General features: G+C 39.0%; 1 protein-coding gene across 2 annotated transcripts in view; it reads left to right on the plus strand.

Moving 5' to 3' along the window:
- GRID2 (glutamate ionotropic receptor delta type subunit 2) overlaps positions 1 to 21,896 on the plus strand; it is a 1,115,417-nt gene that overhangs the window by 835,854 nt on the left and 257,667 nt on the right. For both annotated transcript variants that reach the window (XM_081332056.1, XM_081332057.1), the window contains exon 10: positions 6,940 to 7,137. In XM_081332056.1, the coding sequence (XP_081188182.1) occupies positions 6,940 to 7,137 (198 nt within the window). The remainder of the gene's footprint in view (positions 1 to 6,939; positions 7,138 to 21,896) is intronic.

Below are 21,896 nucleotides of genomic sequence, written 5' to 3' on the forward strand. Positions count from 1 at the left end.
CAGAAAAACCTAAGAGGTTGAACCTAGGTCATTTTATATGCTCCATGAATGCTAACAGTCTGGCTAATTATTTGACCTTGCTGCTTCTTTCAACAGGACATTAAAAGGTCATGAGTTTGTAATCAAACCTTCAAAAGCGCTATTTTATATTTCTCACCAATTACCATCTCTCTCTCTTTTTCTGCTTTCATTTTGATTTTGCAAAACCACTAGAACATGGGTGTCAAACTCACCACGTCACGTGACATGTTGCAACGTATCGTGACTCTTTTTGCATTGCCGGCAATGGGGTTGGCACGGCTTTGGTATGATGAAACCGGCCCATGGGCTGGCAGTTTGACATCCCTGCACTAGAAGCTTAAAAGAAGATTCATTTTAAAATGAATAAAATAGGGAGTTCTAAAAAAAAGCAGGCAAAAAGGCTGCAGATTGTATAGAGAGATGCTTATATACTGTAGAACTAAATATCAACACAATATGTACAGCCAAATTTGAGAAAGCTATCTGCTGTATGAAAGCTATTTGCTTAAGAACAACTTCAAACAACAGGAGCTCTCTCTTCTTTGTGGTTTTACTAAAGTAGAGGTAATCCTTCAAATAAAGGATGCCTTTTAATCACAATAGATTATCCTCAGTAAAGTAAGACAGACTGTCATGTTAGCAATGAAACAGAGGACTTTAAAAAACTATTTTCATTAAAATAATAGGGTTCTTAGTGATAGGGTAAGCTAAAATTGGGATCTTGGGGCTTAGAAGACACTTAGCAATGCATACTGGGTGTTTCACAGTAGACTGATATGATGTCCAAGATTAAGGAGAAGTTGATTTCATTTTCACTGGATATATATTTATTAAATTTATATATTTATTAAATTTTTATACCGCCCTTCTCCCGAAGGACTCAGGGCGGTGTACAGGGCAATAAATATTAAAAAACAAAGTACAAAAGTTAAAAAAACAATTAAATATTATGCCCGATATATACAATAATTAAAACCATGTTAAAAACCCCAACCCCAACCCCAGCAAACCAGGCCGGATTGCTCAAATAAGTAAGTTTTTAGATCCCGCCGGAAGGAGCGAAGGTCGGGGGCCATCCGGAGCTCAACCAGCAAGCGGTTCTACAGGTCTGGCGTGCCCACAGAGAACGCCCTCTCCCTGGGGCCCACCAGTCGACATTCTTTGATCGGAGGCGCCCTGAGGAGGCCCTCTCTGTGGGAGCGCACTGGACGGAGGGAAGTTGACGCCGGCCGCAGGTGCTGCCGTAGGTAATCCGGACCCATGCCATGTAGGGCTTTGGATGGTTTTAGTAGTTAAGAACAGCAGACAACTTCTTTGCTCTGATGGGATATATTATATTTAAAAAAAGGTTAAAAGGTAAAGGTTCCCCCGCAAATGTGTGCTAGTTATTTCTGACTCTAGGGGCCACTGCTCATCTCCGTTTCAAAGCCAAAGAGCCAGCGCTTATCTGAGGACATCTCCGTGGTCTTGTGGCCGGCATAACTAGACACCAAAGGCGCACGGAACACTGTTACCTTCCCACCATAGTGGTCCCTATTTTTCTACTTGCATTTTTACATGCTTTCGAACTGCTAGGTTGGCAGAAGCTGGGACAAGTAACAGGCGCTCACTCTGTTACGCAGCACTCGGGATTCGACCCGCCAAACTGCCGAACTTCTGATCGACAAGCTCAGCGTCCTAACCCACTAAGCCACTGCGTCCCTTTTTTATATTATATTACAATACCTATATTAAGAATAGGCACTGGATATTCTAAGGAACAGATTCCATCAGCCCAGCCAGAATAGTCAGTGACACAGAACTCTAAAAGTTTAAGTCTGGAACATCTGGGGGGGCTTATTTTGTTTGCCCTGACACATACAAATAAGAGAGTATACCATGTTTTTCATTTACAACATCAGGATAATTGTACGTTGGGAAAGTCCATTTCTCTAGACACTGTACAGATACCCACAAACAAGCCAAATGTTAGAAAACCCAGGACTCTTATAACTTTCTAATTAGGTCACCTGAATAAAATGGAAAGGAGCTTAAAGATCTATTTTTCTTGTAGAAAATGTATTTGGAAATGGCTAATAAATAATGAAGTAAAATTGAATCACCAAAATGCACTCATGAGTAAAGAAAAGTAGTGCCACAATAAAAACACATTGAGCTTCAGCAATTTCAATAAAAATGGCCAATTAAAAACATCGGGGGAAAATTAATGCACAGGCAATTTTATGTGATGCCAGAAGGGCATTCATTTTATTTCATTTTATTACCAGAATATCCTCTTTAGTATGAGTATTTCAGATGTGGAATGCCATAGCTGAGAAGGTCCTTTCTTTAGATACTATTTACCTACTGCTAAAAATGGGAGGAATTAAATATTGAATGTAATATCCATGCATTTTTATGCAAAAATGCAATATTTCAAACATTCTGATCCTAAAAAGGATGCCCTTGTAAAGTCAAGAAATCCTGGAATCAAGCTTAACTTCTGATGACTTTATGGGCATATCCATTATGTTTCCTGGTAATAATAAATTAGTTTGCCCTTACATTCTTTCAGAATTTTTTTTTCAAATACTCCACAGTCCTGGGATTTCTTGCTAGTCACCTGTCCAATTACTATGCACAGCTGTTCCTGCTGAGATTTTTCTGGATCAGCCATGGTTGGCTAAGTGCTGCTACCACTGTGATTAAGTTGATTAAAACATAATAAACCATGCTTTCAGTTTTACTAGAAACAAATTTTCAGCTGAAATTTTATGGCAATGAAGGGAGACGTTAGCCTCAATTAGCAGTGTTTTAACTTACATTTGTGAACAATCTTTAGGAAAATTCCTTCATGCAGCATGATTTAAATTTGAGTTGACACAGATCTAAGGTATTTATGTCACTCTAAGAAGATCTAAAAAACATGGTGAGATAGTGAAAATTATCATAGCATTTTGACTTAATTTTCTATATTGCATTTAGAGACTATATGGGTAGACCAACTCAAGGTTCACTAATTTCCACCCAAATCATTCCTCCAAGGCAGAACCAAAGGGTAGCTAAAAGAGTGGGTCCTCATTTGTCTCCAGCCTAATCTCTTCTCTTCTGTATCTATGCAATAGTGCAACACACACAATGACATTTTAAATCAGAGTTTTATCCGTTGCAGGTGCCAGACAGGCTACAGTGGACAAAGCAAAATAAAGGAGAATCTCTGAGATATTTGAACAAAGTAAATTTAAATTTAAACAAAATTCCTTGTGTGTCTAATCACACTTGGCCAAATAAAGCTATTCTATTCTATTCTATTCTATTCTATTCTATTCTATTCTATTCTATTCTATTCTATTCTATTCTATTCTATTCTATTCTATTCTATTCTATTCTATTCTATTCTATTCTATTCTATTCTATTCTATTCTATTCTAATTCCAGTATAAAATTCTCCTTTGAAAGTGCTGCTCTTGAGACTCTATGTATGCGTAATTTTACTTTATTTGTTTTCTAACATAAGTTTATGAAAACATGACTTTTCTGGTTCCTCACCCAAGATGTAAAAGTTGAAGTCAGCAAAAATGTCTTTTGCTCATTCTCTGCAGTGGAACAAGAATATCAGTGAAAAACTAAGTTTCCTAACTGAATATATACTACAGAGCACAAACATCAGGAGATTATTGTGTTTGGGAAAGTCTAAGGGAGATCTGCCACTCAGTTGTGCTATTGATTGCCTTTTTATGAATTCTTCCTATCATACATGATTTTACAAGACATATCAGGAGACGCCTACTTTTTATCTTGATCATTGTCCCGCATATGAGATAATGAAATAAGATACCCTTTATCTCTAGAAGGAAAATGGAAAAGACTTGGGTTCGATCAAGTGAAAGCTATCCACTTCAACAGTCGTGGCACAGTGGTGTGTTACAAGTGGTCTTGAGCCAATTTTCATTCAAAGATTAAGTATTTCAAGAAAGGTTTCCTAAAAGCACTTTGATGTTATCAATATCATGGAGGGTCCATTAGCACCATCCTTTTTTAGTTTATTATTTATTTTTTATTTAATGAAAAAAGCAGCATTACTAAACAAAGTCATGAAAAGAGTAGGTAATCTTCACTTCTGAAACTCCATGGAAATAATCTTTGCCCGGACCTCCTGAGGGCCCTGCAAAAACAAGTTATAGAATTGGTACTCTAGACAATAGGCAGTGAAGTATATGTTGCCTCTGGCAGGACTGTGGAAAGCACAGTGTGGAAGGTTACATGGTCTGAGATAAATCTCAACAAGATGCCCTTACATCAGGATCTAAGGCCAACTATGGTTTTAGAAAACTTTGCAAGATCAAATTCCCTAGCTAATCCATCTTAGGCTGTTATTAATAGCAATAGCAATTAGATTTATATACCGTTTCATAGTGCTTTATAACACTCTCAAAATGATTTACACAGCATATTGTCTGCAACAATCTGGGTCCTCATTTTACTGACTTCGGAAGGATGGAAGGCTGAGTCAACCTTGAGCCAGTTAGGATCAAACTGCTGGCTCTAAAGCTTTGTGAAATACTTCCTTATTATAAACCTTGGTTGTACAGAATTCTCAACCTTTTTGAAGCCCCATAGTTGATAAAATGTGTACATTATAGAACCATTATCCTCTGGATTTGAGAAAACTGGGGAAGGAGCCTACAACTTCAAGCTGATATGGTAAAGAAAGATGTACAGGGTGTTTTCCTGAATTGGAATGACCTGGGAAATTTAGAATCCACTGCAGGACTTCAATGGTCACTAGATTCTGAAAATATTATTTCCTTAATCATTTGCAAGAAATCAAGGAAAAATGCTATGGCAAATACATCAGTGTATTGTGACAGGGACGCGGTGGCTCAGTGGGTTAGGACGCTGAGCTTGTCGATCAGATGGTCGGCAGTTTGGCGGGTCGAATCCTGGGTGCCGCGTAACAGAGTGAGCGCCTGTTACTCATACCAGCTTCTGCCAACCTAGCAGTTCAAAAGCACGTAAAAATGCAAGTAGAAAAATAGGGACCACTACGGTGGGAAGGTAACAGCGTTCCGTGCCTTTGGCATCTAGTCATGCAGGCCACATGACCACAGAGTCGTCCTCGGACAAGCTTTGAAACGGAGATGAGCACCGGCCCCTAGAGTTGGAAACGACTAGCACGCATGTGTGGGGGAACCTTTACCTTTACCATTATTGTGACATAAGTGATGATTTCAGCTGATGCATGCTTAGAAAGGAGGGAGGGAGGTTGTGTATGTTTGGTTTCTCATTTATGTATATAAAATTTTTCAAAATAACTATGTAACATATAGTACTATGTTACTATGTTAATGTGCATCCTGACTTGAGAAACTTTTTATAGAACTGGTCTTTCCTCTTTTCAGAATTTATTCTTCATTTCTAACATAGATTGTGTGGGAGCCTTAAGATATGGAATTTTCAATTGAGACATTTGGTCATTTACAGAAATGACCATATTAATGAGCATTCTTTGCCAGATTCCAAGCACAAAAATTTCTGCAATGTGGAGCCTAACATCTGTAGTGAACATTTGGATGCCCTGTAAAGTGAAACATAATAAATCAACTCAAGAGTTGAAAAGTCATCTATTTCATGCTTGAACAAAATGTTAATACCTTGACAGTTTGGGGATCTTTAATTTGTGGCTAGCTATTGTGTAGTAGAAGGTACCCCTAAGTTCTTCACCTGCCTACTTTTGTCCTTCGTTTCCTGAAAGTTGAGCATAAGCAGTAAAGCTGGACAAGTTTTTTTTCAAAAGCCTTTTTATAAACCAGAGGAGCAACTAGTGGGGACTTATAACTTCCTGAATTCACATTCTGAATTATTAACTGTTATTATCTAATATTCCAACAAAGGAGATAGGAATGTCTTTCCAGTGTGAAGATCATCATTTGAATCATTCTTTTCCTGTACATATCTAAGGAATGTTGTACATAATGCATCAAATTGGTACATGACTTTGTGTGTGTTTGTGTGTGTATGTGTGTATGTAAATTAACTGCAGCAGATCAGATTTATTAAACAGGAAAGAAAGCTATCTTTTTATCTGTTCTAAATCAAAATGTATTTATATATAATATGCTTGCTGTCCAGTGTTGCAGTAGCTCTATCTATCATTTGACTTATTTGTATACTTTGTGTATAAAACCAAGCTCTGAAAATTTTAGTTTCCTAAATTCTGTTCTGAGATTGCATCACATATGTGATTTAAAATACAGCTGGAGATCATGGCATGCTTTTCTTGAATAATGTCTTCAGAATGATAAGATTTCTTGGATTAAGTGTTGTTTACGTTGTCACAAAAACATTCATAGCTCTACTGGAAATACTTAACTCTGAATGAGGATACATAGTTCCATTTTCATGTAAAGATGCATTCAGTAAATTTAATTGCATTCTGATTTTCTCTGTCCAGAAGCACATTGGTCTTCATAACAATCCCACTTTGGAGAATTGGAATATATACTTCACTGTAATAGACCATAGTCAGATTCCTACAATGCATAGTGCCTTACTCTTTGAACTCATACATGTGATTATGAAACAAGCTTTCCAAGAAAATCAGACAACCGTACTATTTAAAATGTTATTCTATTGCAATACATTGCTACTCATTTGAAGTACTGTTATTTGACCATCAAGAATGGAAGAAAAATCATTCTACCTCTAGGCTTGAGCTGCTTTGCAATTGATAACAGGACATCTCTTCTGTACTACATAAAATAGAAATAATAGCCTAGGATTAACAACTATGAAACACCAGAATGTGTCAGTAAACACTCAAAGTTCTGCAAGTTTAAAAAGGAGGGGAGGAAATTGGGGTAAAGAATAGTGAAAAAAATCTTTGAAAAATATGAATTTCCTTTGCCATAAGTGTTACTCTTTTTCTTCTCTGTATAGGAGGAACCGTTTGTGATGGTGTCAGAAAATGTTTTGGGCAAAACAAAGAAATATCAGGGTTTCTCAATTGATGTCCTGGAATCTTTATCTACTTACCTTGGCTTCACATATGAAATTTATGTTGCGCCAGATCAGAAATATGGACTTCCACTGGAGAATGGGACTTGGAATGGACTGATAGGAGAACTAGTATTAAAGGTAAGGAGATTCCTCACCACTGACTGAAAACATATAGTGGGCAAGTGCATGTGTATACTTTTATATTTTAATTTCCTAATTAGTTCTAGTCATTAGACCAAGCCCAAATAAAAGGAAATTCAGTTAAATACTACTGAAATTAATTGAATTCTGAATGTTTCTGCCTTAGTTCTTCTTAACATTCCAAACTGAATTAAGATGTTGTAAGTATAATTACCATAGTAAAATGGAAATAAAATAGAACAGTAATTAGAGTACATTTAGCTTTAAAAAGATCAATAAAGTGGACAAGTCATTATAATACCTATGGGTGTTGCAGTGAGTCATATTATTCTTAATAGAGTTCAAAAATATTTCTCTAGAGTGATTGGAAATTGTTTATTTAATTTAATAAAATAAATGAAGTACAATCATTATCTTTAAATAAAGATAATGATTAAGATAAGAAGCATCTTGGGGAGGTTAATGTGGAAAAGATGTCAGAAGAAACAGTTCATCAACCATTTCCCATTTTCTTTTACTTGTAACCTGGCCCAGATTGTTTCAAGGTTTTTAACAAATGGAGAAAAGTATACTAATAGACTACGCAAATATGTAAATACAGGTGTACATTGGGCACAGCAATTGAACAGGGTGGTTCAAATAAAATGCCACCCAATGCAAAATATAGCTTCAGAGGCTATTCAAGTTCAAATGAGAATCTATGTTAATAAAACAAACAAGAGCTTTCTTTGTTTTTCTATTACTAGTGAAGAGTATGACTAGTTAGTAAACGCTGTAGCTCTTTGCACCTACTGTATGTGGAAAAAACCCAAATGATAGTTGGATGGATGGATTGTGTCTCTGTGCTTGTCAGCATGTGTGTGTGTGAGAGAGAAATAAATAAAGAAAGAAATGTATTCTCTTTTGGAGTAAAATGCAGAGTAATGAATACTAAGCCAAAGAAAAGTTGAGATTGGGAAAAAATATAGCTAAACTACACTAATTTGTTACACTAATAATAACAATCACTATATCCTTCTATGTTTTTTCTGTTCTTACAAACCATTCTTGTTTCAACCACATCCATCCATTGCTTTTTACATTGCCTTTTTTCAAATCCATCCATAGGTTTCTTTGTCTTCCATTCCATCTTCCCTCCCTCCTCCCTCCCTCCCTCCCTTCCTTCCTTTTGTAATTCAGTCTTTATACATTTCCATTAAATTACAAAAATACTTTAGTGTGCTTCTTTTATACCAGTCACTCAGTTTTGTATTCAATATACGTCATTTAGCATACAATCATTCTTGGACCTATCTGTTTGACATTTACCATTCACACTACTTAAGTATCACAATTCAATTGCATTCAACTTTTTTCTAACAGTTCCATCTCTTACTTGTTCTTACTCTTACTTGACTAAAACATATGAAAAATGGTTTTAGGAATAGAGTTTGTGTAACCTAGGGGACGCGGTGGCTCAGTGGGTTAGGACGCTGAGCTTGTCGATCAGAAGGTCGGCAGTTTGGCGGGTCGAATCCCGAGTGCCGCGTAACAGAGTGAGCGCCTGTTACTCGTCCCAGCTTCTGCCCACCTAGCAGTTCGAAAGCACGTAAAAATGCAAGTAGAAAAATAGGGACCACTACGGTGGGAAGGTAACAGCGTTCCGTGCGCCTTTGGCGTCTAGTCATGCCAGCCACATGACCACGGAGACGTCCTCGGACAAACGCTGGCTCTTCGGCTATGAAACGGAGATGAGCACCGGCCCCTAGAGTCGGAAACGACTAGCACGCATGTGCGGGGGAACCTTTACCTTTACCTTTACCTTATTGTGTAACCTAGTGAAAAGAAGGAGTACGGAAAACATGATAGCAGTGTTCCAATATTTGAGGGGCTGTCATAAAGAAGAGGGGGTCAATCTATTTTCCAAAGCACCAGAAGGGAAGACAAGAAACTAATCAAGGAGAGAAGCAACCTAGAACTAAAGAGAATTTTCTTAACAGTGAGATCAGTTAACCAGTGGAACAGCTTGCCTTCAGAAATTGTGAGTGCTCCGTCACTGGAATCTTTTAAGAACAGATTGAACAGGCACTTGTTTGGAATGATATAGGCTCTCCTGCATGAGCAGAGATTTGGACTAGAAGATCCCCTTCCAACTGTGTTATTCTGTTCTGTTGTGTAAGCACAACAGGAAGAATCAGATCTATAATCCTGCATTTTGTGTGTAATTGTTTCCACTCAAGAAGGATTAAAATAGAGTCCATTAGCTAATTTACTCCTAGTGCAACCATTAGTGTAACTGATGGCAGTTCAGGCTTTCTTCCCATCAAGATGAAAGTTGAATAGAAGGTGCAAGGAGGTGGAAGATGCTTCTAAAAAAGGGACTAAGTTTCACTGACAGAAGGAAAATTGAATGAAGAGCTAAATTAATAAGATTTCCCCCCTCCCTTTCTTCTTCTTATACCACTGCCAAGTGAAAGGGAAATTTTGGGACAATTTGATTTCTTCTAATCTTAGGATCGTTATCATCAGATACTAATCATCTATAATGCTATTGTCCATCAGAATAAGAGTATGGCTATCAATCACAGTTTTTCATATCTTCCGAGCCACTCTATATCCAAGTTTGATAAATACCATGGTTTGGATCAGAATGTTCTCCTGTTCATCCTAGATTTCCAGGTTTATATAATTTTTGCCATAGATAACAATCTTTGCTAATCTCAGTGTACTCATAGCTTTCACAGGCTGTAGAGTATGCTAACAGCCTTAGTCATACCCATCTACATGTAGTATTTCCTGAAAACACTAAGGACAGTACCGGTCAGTTACATATTTTGGCCCGTTCATCAAAACACAACCACAATCCAGTTTTACCCAATATATGCTACTGCTATTCTGTGCAAGCTAATATAGAGAGTACAGTGCAATCTAATACATTGCTGATCACAATCCCACAAACTAGGAAGTACATGCAATGGACCACCCAACGGTGCTTTTTCAGGAGGCAACTGGACTTTCTTGTTTTTCTTTGAAGACCTTTTGCTTCTCATCCAAGAAGTTTCTTCAGCTCTGACTGGATGGTGGGAAATGGGAGGATTTATATTCCTTACAGACAGCTGGTCATTTGCATTTTTAGAGAGTCATTCAGGCCGCTTGGAGGTTTATCTGTGTCCTCAAGGTCACATGAGTGGTGCAAATGGGTGTGAAACTGTCTTAGAACTGCTGAAAGGACTGTGTTGTAGACTGGAGATAGATGATGTCATATCCCTCCTCCTCCGCTCAGTTTTGGCATAGATGGCCTCTTTGACCCCTCTTTCAAACCATCGGTCCTCTCTGTCCAAAATGTGGACTTCACTGTCTTCAAAAAAGTGGCCTTTCTTTTTTAAATGCAGATGCTGAATCTTGTCCTAATGGGTTTGCTTCTTGTTTTCTGTCCTGTGTCCTTTCACTGTTGAAGACAGGCACAGGATGTTTGGGATGAGTCTGTGTTGCCTGCATCTCAAACTGAAGCACAAATGGCTCCTGTAGTCTGCAATGTTTTCTGGAAATCCGTCCATACTCCCATGCCATTCGAAAGGTGTTCATCCCAAAGTGCATAGCTAAATATCTGTGGAGATTCTCAGACATCCAGGTCATGGTCTTCAATGAGAAGACATGATAGCAGTGTACCAATATCTCAGGGGCTGCCACAAAGAAGAGGGAGTCAAGCTATTTTCCAAAGCATCTGAAGGCAGGACAAGAAGCAACGGATGGAAACTAGTCAAGGAGAGAAGCAACCTAGAACTAAGGAGAAACTTCCTGACAGTTAGAACAATTAACCAGTAGAACAACCTGCCTCCAGAAGTGGTGAATGCTCCAACACTGGAAGTTTTTAAGAAGAGACTTGACAGCCATTTGCCTGAAATGGTATAGGGCTTCCTGCCTGAGCAGGGGGTTGGACTAGATGACCTCCAAGGACCCTTCCAACTTATTATTATTATTATTATTATTATTATTATTATTATTATTATTATTATTATTATTATTATTATTATTATTATTATTATTGTTATTATTATCTTCAAAGAAAATCAAGAAAGTCCAGTTGCTTCCTGAAAAATCACCTTTGGGACAACCATGACCTGGATGACTGAGAATCTCCATAGACATGCAATGTCCCAATACACATTCAGAATATAATATATAGATTTACACACATATGTGTAGAGGGCATTTCCAAATGCAGTGGTTATAATTTGGAAGTTTCAAAAAAGATTCACCACTTCCCCCACCATGCCAAATATAATTTTAGAAGGACATATTTCATAGAAATGTTCCAGCAAAAATTCTGAGAACTAGATTTTCTTCCATTCACTGCCTTTTAAAAAATGGGAGAATAAAAATGTAATTTCCTGCCACTACAAGCTTGGGAATTAAATCTGCATAATTTTAGCAGTTTCAGAACAGGCATAACTGGAAAGTTATTAGGTAGGAAACAACATTTGAGTCTTGGGAGAATCTTGAGGAAAATATTGCAGTTTTTATCAAGGTACTGGCTGGATTCCCATTTCATACTAAACTTTTGTTCTATTATGGAAGTAACAATTGTCTGGATTCATATCACGGACCCTAGTTTGCAGAGATAGAAAACCAAAAAAAAAGGTCCTTCGGGCTTAGTATTTATACGAGTATTAGTATTTCTTATTTGTTTCTTGCTTTAAGAAGATCCAAATTTGATTCAAAATGGTGAAAGGCACATTCTTTTTCTAAATCTGGTATTCATAACTAGTTTGCATCCAATGTAATAAGAAATTGCCCTGAAGTCAAGGGAATGTTGCACAAATTAGTATCTGCCTTCTCCCCATTCCCTGGGATTTAATTATCACAAATTCCAGCTCTACAATTCCAGCTTCCTACAATTTTTTTCTGACAGTGTTTAGTAACATGCCTTACTAGACATGTGAATAGCATAAAATTCTATCCTTCCTAAGAATGAGACACCTTTACATGCTTTCAAATGGAAGTGTTGTTCAGTTCTATATAACCCACTTGTTCCCATAAAGACATAGACTTCATTCCTACAACACACATTAATAGCCCTGTAAGCCAGCAGAACAAAGCAGCCATTTTTTGCAGCACTTTGATCATTCCACTGGAAAGATTCTTCTCAGAACAATAACAATAGCATTTAGTCTTATACATCATATCATAGTGCTTTGCAGTCCTCTCTAAGCAGTTTGCCCAGTCAGCACATTGCCCCAACAGTCTGGGTCCTCATTTTACCAACCTCGGAAGGATGGAAGGCTGAGTCAACCTTGAGCCAGTCAGGATCGAACTCCTGGCATTCGGCAGAATTAGCCTGCAATACTGTATTCTAACCACTGCTCCAGCACGGTTCCTCCAAGAATGGCAATGGTTGTTCTCTTGAATGAGAGAAATCCACAATTGTCTGAAAGGAAGCACAGAAGTAAGCATCCCTTGGTGCTATCCAATGAGTGAGGGCTATTGGGAACAGTGAATATCGCTGTGGCTAAGTGATTAAATGTGTGCTTCTGCAGTCATTAAACCTATAACAGTTAAATGGTAGAGGCAGAAAAACAACATCACGTAACGGAAGCATATCAATCTCCATAAGGGTGTTTAATATGTCAAGGCAAGATATAAGCGGGGTAAACCAATCTTAGGTAGAGGAAGTATGATTTTAATAGCTTGGCACATTTTATAAATAATGCACAGAATGTGTGATGTGATGACCTGACTGACATTGACATGAATGACACATTTTATCACTTTGGTAAACTATCAGCCCATCAGAGGTTTTCAAGGGTAGTAAGGCTAACATTGTTTGGACTTAATTCTCCTTAATCTCTTTGATGTGTCCAGCCAACAACTTTAATATGGTACTCTTTGGGGATAATAAAATACATCTCTGTTGATTCTATGAATATAATTAGGAATTTATTTATTTATTTATTTATTGATGGGATTTATATCCCGCCCTATCTCCCGAAGGACTCAGGGCGGCTAACAACAAAACATATAATAAGTACAGAAATCAAGATAAAAATGAAATTGAGAACATCAGTGCAGTAAATTAAAATTAGAGAATTTAAAAAATGAATTAAAAATACTAAATATAAATTAATTAAAATGCCTGTCAGTCTAGGTCAGCCTGGTGGAACAGGTGTGTTTTGAGGCCGCGGCGAAAGGATTGGAGGTTTTGGGCCATCCGAAGCTCAGGGGGGAGCTGATTCCATAGGGTTGGCGCTCCCACAGAGAAGGCCCTCCCCCTGGGGGTCGCCAGCCGACATTGCCTAGCTGACGGTACCCTGAGGAGGCCTTCTCTGTGTGAGCGTACTGGACGATGGGAATTTGTTCCTGGCAGCAGATGGTCCTGCAAGTATCCCGGACCTAAGCCATGTAGGGCTTTAAAGGTAAGTACCAGCACCTTAAATCTCACCCGGAGGGCAACTGGTAGCCAATGCAGCTCACGCAGGAGGGGTGTAATATGGGAGTATTGGGGAGCTCCCATCACAACCCGTGCAGCTGCATTCTGCACCAGCTGAAGCCTCCGGGTGGTCTTCAAGGGCAGCCCCATGTAGAGAGCATTACAGTAATCAATACGGGAGGTAAACTATCAGTACTCAGGCAAATCCAGTTAGGTCTTGGGTCTAATCTTTATATTTTCCATAACTGGGATAGGTTTAAGTCTCTCAACCAGGGCTTTTTTTGTCATAGAATGCTCAGAATGGAGTTCCGACACCTTTTTTGGATGGAACCTTGTAGGATAGGCAAGGCCGGTTGTATGACATGTGTCAGTTCTAGCACCTTTTTTCTTTTACAAAAAAAGCACTGCTCTCAACAATAATGAATGGATGCCAGGCTGACTCTTAACAGATACTAGACAAAGCATTTAATTCTAATACAAATAGGACTAGCAAAGCTTAACATTAACTTTCTTTTTTTGTGAACTGATTATCTCTGTGGCATTGTGTCTCACCATACACTACTTTTGTGTTTCTACAAACTATTAACATAGCCAGGAAGCCACAGTCATGTCAGGAAGAAGTCATGCTCAGGAGACAGGTTTTTCCAATATGTTCTGCCGAAACTACTGTATGTGCCAGAAATCAGAGGAAGCAAAGATATGCTACCCTGAAAGACAAAGTCAAAGTGCAATCTCCTAGGGTCATCCCAAAAAGATGTCTATGGAGATTCTCAGTCATCCAGGTCATGGTTGTCCCAAAGGTGCTTTTTCAAAAGGCAACTGTTTTTCCTTGAAGATGTTTTGCTTCTCATCCAAGAAGCTTCTTCAGGGGAGAGGAAATGACATCACCTCTTTGCTGTTTACAACACAGTCCTTTCAGCCATTCCAAAAAGGGTCCACACGCATTTGCACTGTTCAGGTGACCCTGAGGGCAGAGATAAACATCCAAGTGGCCTCGATGACTCTCAGAGAGAGTGGTAACAACCAGATGACTGCATGGAATATAAATCCTTTCTTCTCCACCATTCAGTCAGAACTGAAGAAGCCTTTTGGGTGAGAAGCAAAATGCCCTCAAGAGAAAATAAAGAAAGTCCAGTTGCCTTTTTTAAAAAAGCACCTTTGGGATCCCGAAGAGACCTGCAGGTCTAAGATTTCTCTGGTGGTAAGGGGTCATTCTTAAGAGAAACCAAGGTCAACAGCAACCATTCCAACCCTTCTGGAACCTACCAATGATCAGAGGCAGAAAAGCAAATGGAGAACTAAGGAAAAAGAACTTATGTTTCAGTGGAAGCAGGACACTTTCTTCATTATTTCATATCTGCTCTCACCTTTTTTTCACCCAGTTACCTCATTCTAAATAAAGATGTAGTGCAACTATTATAGTGAAGATATCTTACTGAAATGTGGCTGAATTGGTCTCCTCTAAATTACCCTCCTTGTTATTTATAAACCACTCTACAAATAAAAATAGCTGCATGAATTTTAATGCTTCCTCATTATAACTGATGGGCAATTTCCTGTTCTTTTTCACATCTCAGAGTGGCTGAAGTTTAATTGGTTTGCCCTCAAACCTTGAAGTGCGTACTTGAACTGAACTATATCACCTTTGAGTCTTAGTTTTCCAGTCTGAATTGTATCAAGGCTGCTTTCCGTAGATCTAATAACTAATCCTTGTATATTTTATAATGTTTGCCTACTGTCACATTACAAAAATAGTTCCAGAGCAATTTTTGGAAACTCTCTAGAGGCCCCATTCAAAATTGTGGGGATTAGAAATCCAAAAATGCCAGGGAATTTCTAGAATTTCTGTCACTCTGACAAATCAATCATCCATAGACTTAGACATAACAACATCTATAGACTATGCAAAAGAGACAATCAACCAGCCCAAAAGAGATCAGCACTCAGATCAGCATAGATTAACTCCAAGGTCACCTTCAGACCAACAATCAAGTAAGCAATACCCCAATCAAGAAACTGCTAAAGAGCCATTAGTAAACAGTACAACTAAGAATCCCTAAGACCCCCCCCCACCCACACAGACAGGCAAGACACCAGAATATAAACTGACAGCAACAGCACCTCCTTACTGTCAAGCCCCGCCGGCATGGCCACCCCCCCGTCCGTGGCCATGCCGGCGGGCGCAGCACCGACGGAGCACCCTGCGAGAACGCAAACACAGCCAGAGCCGGGATGAGTAAGGATCGATGGAGAAGCGGCCGGAAGGACTGACCTGCCACAGGCAGCCACGGACAGGGGGGTGGCCATGCCCACGCTGCCTCTCTCTCCGGCTGGGCATTTGGGTGGGCCCAGGGGGGATTACGCAGTTGCAATACTGGAATGGACAGGGGGGCGTATGGAGGCAGAAGGACAGAACTTACCTGAGGAAAAGTCCAGCGCGCCGCAGCAACACACGCGGTGGGTGGTGGCTGTGCAGGGTGATGGGTGGGGCTTTTATGGGGAGGTGGGTGGATGCCGGTTTGCTCTGAAGGGGTGGGGTTAAGGTGTAACTGCATGATAAAAGAGCATTGAGGCTGGATGCCTCAACGCTGACTTTACCACGGTTTGATTTGTGAGAGTTGAAGATTAAACCTTGTCACCCGTACCTTTGGTGTGTTTGTGATTCTTCGCTGAGGACGTCGTGACACTTACTAGCACTGATGATGTTACCCAGTTAGAGTAATGAAACGTCTGCAACAAGCAAGCTCAGAGAGCACCAAGGACCCCTCATTTCAACCCTCCCCTTTTGTGAGCTTCTGACAAGCAAAGTCAATGAAGAAGCCAGATTCTCTTAACAACCATGTCACTACCTTAACAACTGCAGTGATTCACTTAACAATTGTGTCAAGAAAGGTCATAAACTGGAGCATAACTCATTTGACAATTGAGTTATTAACTGTTTCCTTTAGCAACAGTAATTTTAGGATCAATTGTGGTTGTAAGTCGAGGACTACCTATAGTTGGGATACCATGACAGAAAACCTGTTTTTCATACAGTCAGCTTTTCTGTGGGACAAAAGAACCCAAGTTACGAAGACAAATTCAAATTCACAAACTCATGTACAGGAAATGCTCCTTCAAATAATTTGGTCCTATGTTACTTCGAGAAGTATAAGTTTAATTAACCACCATTGTGGTGGGAGCTGATTGTAATGGTTAATAGTATCTTCTGTGTTGCTCATATAAAGCCATTCCCTAATAATTTTTAATTGGTCTGTTCTTCCATTCCTTTGGCATTCTTCAAATACTGGCTCAAGTTCCCATATTAAAATTTAAAATTATCTTTATTATTCCACTCCATTTACAGCACTGTGGGTTGTTTTTACTAGCATTCTCTGTTTTGTTTGGGATACTACAAAATCTACCAGACGTATCCACTATACCTTCATCTCACATGGCTGAAAAGTATTACTGGAAGTAACTTTCAGCTTTACTTCCTCTCAATACAAGGCCATGGGGAGTCAAAGAAGACTTTTGCTGCAAGGAAGAGAGATAAGATGTATGCAGCAGCCAAAGCCAATGCAATCCTAGGCTACATTAATAGAGGGATAGAATCAAGATCGAGTGAAGTATTAGTATTGCTTTATAAAGCTTTAGTAAGACCATACTTGGAATATTACATCCAGTTTTGCTCACCACGATATAAAAAAGAGGTTGAGACTCTGGAAGGAGTGCAGAGGAGAGCAACAAAGATAATTAGGGGACTGGAGCTAAAACATATGGAGAATGGTTGCAGGAATTGGGAATAACTAGTCCAATGAAAAGAAGGGGTGACATGATAGCAGTGTTCCAATATTTGAGGGGCTGGCACAAAAAAGTGGGGGTCAACCTATTTTCCAAAGCACCAGGAGACACAACAAGAAGTAATGGATGGAAACTAACCAAGGAGAGAAGCAATTTAGAACTAAGAAGAAACTTTCTGACAGTGAGAATAATTAACCAGTGGAAGGACTTGCCTTCAGAAGTTGTAGGTGCTCCATCACTGGAGGCTTTTAAGAAGAGACTGGACAGCCATTTATCTGAAATGGTATAGTGTCTCCTATTCAAACAAGGGGTTGGATAAGAAGACCTCCAAGGTAGTTTACAACTCTGTTATTCTATGTTCTGTGTCCTAAGAATTTAAAAAGGGCTGGTTGGAGGTTCAACGTCCTAAATGGCAAAGACTGGCCTAAGAATAGATTAGTGGTCTGATCAAAGCAAGAAAAGATGAGGAGAAAGTCTATGCCTGAAAGAGCAGGATTTCCCTGTTTGCATAATTCAAACAAAGAAGCTGCTTTGAATGCTATAGCAGCCCAAATTCCCTTCTTCTTCATACTTCTGGAATTCTCCAATGGGTAAACTTTTCCCCACTCCATATATTTTTGAGGAAAAAAAGTTGACTCTGGATTTATCAGCCTAACATGAAACAGAGGGGGTGAGGGTAAGCAGGCTGCAAAGAGAAAAAGACTGCATTCGATGAATAAAGATAAGAGGGGGGAAAATAAAAAAAGCAAACCTGCTGGAAAAGAAAAGGAAGTGAATACAGAAGTTGGCTTGAAAAAACACTGATCAGTTTAAGAATTCCTTGCAGAATCCCTATGGTTATGTGATCAAAATTTGGGTTCATGGCAACTGGCCTGTGTTTAAGCATCCTGTGATCACCATTTGCAGCCTTCCCGGCTGGCTTCTGACAAGCAAAGTCAATGGGGGAAGCCAGATTGGCTTAAGGATATCATGATACACTTAAGAAGTACGCTGATTCATTTAACAACCATGGCAAAAAAGGTCATAAAATTTGGTACGATTCACTTAACAATCACCCTGCTTAACAATGGAAATTCTGGTCTCAGTTGTCGAGGATTGTCTCTATAACAACGTATTTATTCAGCTATAAAAGCAAACTGCCACCCACCTATACAACATAGATGAGCCAACCTATAGCCAACTAAGTAACCTTCCAAATGTTTTGGGATTCAGCCCGAGCCAGTATGGCTTGTGGCCAGTGTCCATTGTCAAGAGATTGTAAAAGTTGGTCCAAAATATGTACAGATCATCAGATGTTCAGCTTCTCAGAATTGTATGTGAAATATTCCCTCTGTTTATTTTATCTGTCTTCCTCCAAAAGATTTTCTTGGATATAGATGAATAACACATTTACCAAGTCCCTCTGATGCACATATTTTCCTTTTCAACAATAATATTAGATTAGATTACCAAAAGCAATCTGGTAGCACTTTTTGTGACAAGCAAATTTTATTACAGAGCAGTATCTTTTGCAAGCTGCAGCTAATGTCATCAAGATGCATCAGACTTCTCATACAAGCGCCCTTCTGATTTTGGGATATTATAAAGAGCTCTCTTCCTACATAGATTAAATTATGAAAGTATATTCAGGTCCAAAAAGTTAAGCAGTGATCTGCATGCTCTGAGAAGTGGCTGAATTTAGTCTGTGTGGGACAGATACATCAATAGCTACTGGCAGGGCTTTTTTTCTCAGAGAACGCTCAGAACGGAGTTCCGGCACCTTTTTTGGATGGAACCTTGTAGGGTAGGCAAGGCGGGTTGTATGACATGTGTGAGTTCCGGCACCTTTTTCTTTTACAAAAAAAGCACTGGCTACTGGGGATAATGTCTATACTCCTTTTCAAATATCTGGAGACCGTATGGCACATTGGTCAAAGGACAAGATTGCAGGTAGTTCTCAACGTACAAACAAAAATGGGCCCAAAATTTCTGCTGCTAAGTAAGACATTTATTAAATGAATTTTGCCCCATTTTACAACCTTTCTTGCCACAGTTATTAAGTGAATCACTGCAGTTGTTTAGTAACATGGTTGTTAAGTGAATCTCACCTCCCCATTGACTTTGCTTGTCAGAAAGTCACAAAAGGCGATCAGATGATCCCAAGGACACTGCAACTGTCATAAATGTGAGTCAGTTGCCAAGGGTCTGAATTTTGATTACGTGACCATAGGGATGCTGCAATGGTGATAAGTGTGAAAAATGGCCGTAAGTCATTCTTTGTCAGTGCTGTTGTAACTTTGAATAGTCGCTAAATGAACTGTTGTAAGTCACAATGTAACCTAATGTACTATCATTGTGTTTTATTTTTATTTTTCTCAGAAACATATGATTGGCCAGCATAAAAACCAGAATAATGGATTAGATTACCATTAGTTTATCAAGGATGAGTCCCACTTTTGACCTACACTTCCATGTTGAGTCTCTTGCAAGCTGAGATTTGGCTTACATTATAAGACATCTAGAAAGCTACATCAAAGTCCTATCAAGTTTCTGTTTCAAGCAGCTTTGGGATGACTGCTCCATCATGAGATTCCTTTAAAAATGCAGTACTAGGAAGTGCTGAGACATGAAATTATGCAGCCCACACATTTTGTGGGAAATAGTAGGTTTTGCATGAAGAGCTGCTGAAGGCGCCTTGCTGAGAAGGTGTGTCATATTTCAAAGGTGCCATTGCAAGAGACATAAGGCAGGGGAGTAGTTACATTTCCTACATTAAAATAGAACATTATTCAACACAATGCACCTGCGTGACATTTTCTCCAAGAAAGATAGAATTTTTAGGCGTTTTCAGAACTCTGAATGAGGTTCAGATTATGTTCCCCTTGTTTATTTAATATTACAGTTGAGAGTATTTATCTGATTATTTGACTGTTTAAGATTGTTAACCTGAACCACATAAACACATTCTATTCTAGTTATTTCAGAAAGGATGGTACCAGCTTCTACCCAGAATATATTAGCAAATCTGCAGCCAAGTGCCACTTTTGTGCCTTCAAGTCAGTTTTGATATTCAGTGACTGCTTGTACTTAGTCCTGCACTTTTATTGACAAGATTTTCAGAAGTACTTTGTCATTGTTTACTTTCTAGGGCTGAGAGGGAGTGTCTGGCTCAAAATTACTTAGTGGGCTTTGTGCCTAAGGTGAGACTAGAACCTAGTCTGGTGTGTTAACCTGCTCTTAATCATTACATTACAGTTGCATTTGTTCTGAATCACTGTCACAGTTCAGAATTTCAGCTGATGAAATTATGCCAGGCATTCAGGAGACCGAAGTAATCCGCTAGACTAGGGGTGTCAAACTGCTGGCCAATGGGACGGTTGCATCATATGAGGCCACACCCACCTCAGCTCCAGCAATGCAAAAAAAGTAGCAATGCATCATGACATGTCACATGATGTGGCGAGTTTGACACCCGTGCCCTAGACAAGTTCAATAGGCAAACCCACAGAGCCAGATCAGTCCTCCTAGAGAGCAATTAAAAGACAAACCACAAAAACCGAAAAACAGAAACCATTAGTTGTCACCTACAATTCACATTCAAAACATTCAGACCTATTATTAATAAGTTGAAATCATACTGGACAATATTACTGCCTTTCCTCAGGCACTGAGTGGCATGGCCACATTTGCATATTAACAACCACCCAACCTGAAGCAGATTCACAAGCAACAAGGACAATACTAACATGGGAATCAGATGCTATAACAAACTCAGATGTCCACTCTGCTCCCACATGTACATCAACAGCACCATCACAGACCCCAACAAGTATACACACAACATTAATGTTCAGTTCCAGTCAGTATTTCAGTTCTTTTTTTGAAAGTTAAATTATTCCTTGAAAACTCTATAAAGGTGTGGAATTTTGTATTTTGTGAGCACATATTTGTGTGCCTGTTTGTGTGTAGCTATTATAATACCTCATGTTGAAAAAGTAATGTTAGACCTATTAAAGTTGTGACAGCTGCCTCTTGAGAAGCTCTGAAGAATAAGCTAGTTAAGGGATATATTAATGGTCTCCTTCATATCTTAAATGGATCTAGAAGGACCAAAAGCAGCATGGCTGATGCATACAAGACAGGAAGCCATATGGTACAGCTGCTTCATTTCAATATATTATTAAACATCTTCCAGAGAAGGGAAAAGTATATTATTTGAAAGTTATTTTGCAAAGACAATATCCACAGGACAAATTAAAAGAACAGTTATTTTGTGACTTTTGAACATAATCTTGTAATAAAAATTTGGCACTCTTTCATCTGAGATAGAAGAAGAGAATTTTCTGACTGACAATTGAGCTCCAATTCCCATGTAGGGAGCTGTGTTATTTTCAAAAGGCTCTCTCTGACCATGAGGTAAAAGAACTAAATTCAGCATAAATCCTTCCTGCATTTCCTGACAAATCTGTTGGGCTATAGTTACTCTTGAGAAAGACTTTGGAGATGCAGTGAGGTGGCCTCGCTGGAGAAGAAAGTATACACGTGAATTGAATCACATAAAATGAAGGATTGCAAGTTCAACCTCCAA

This window comes from Vipera berus (assembly GCF_964194415.1).
Source record: "Vipera berus genome assembly, chromosome: 7".
Classification (NCBI taxonomy): domain Eukaryota; kingdom Metazoa; phylum Chordata; class Lepidosauria; order Squamata; family Viperidae; genus Vipera; species Vipera berus.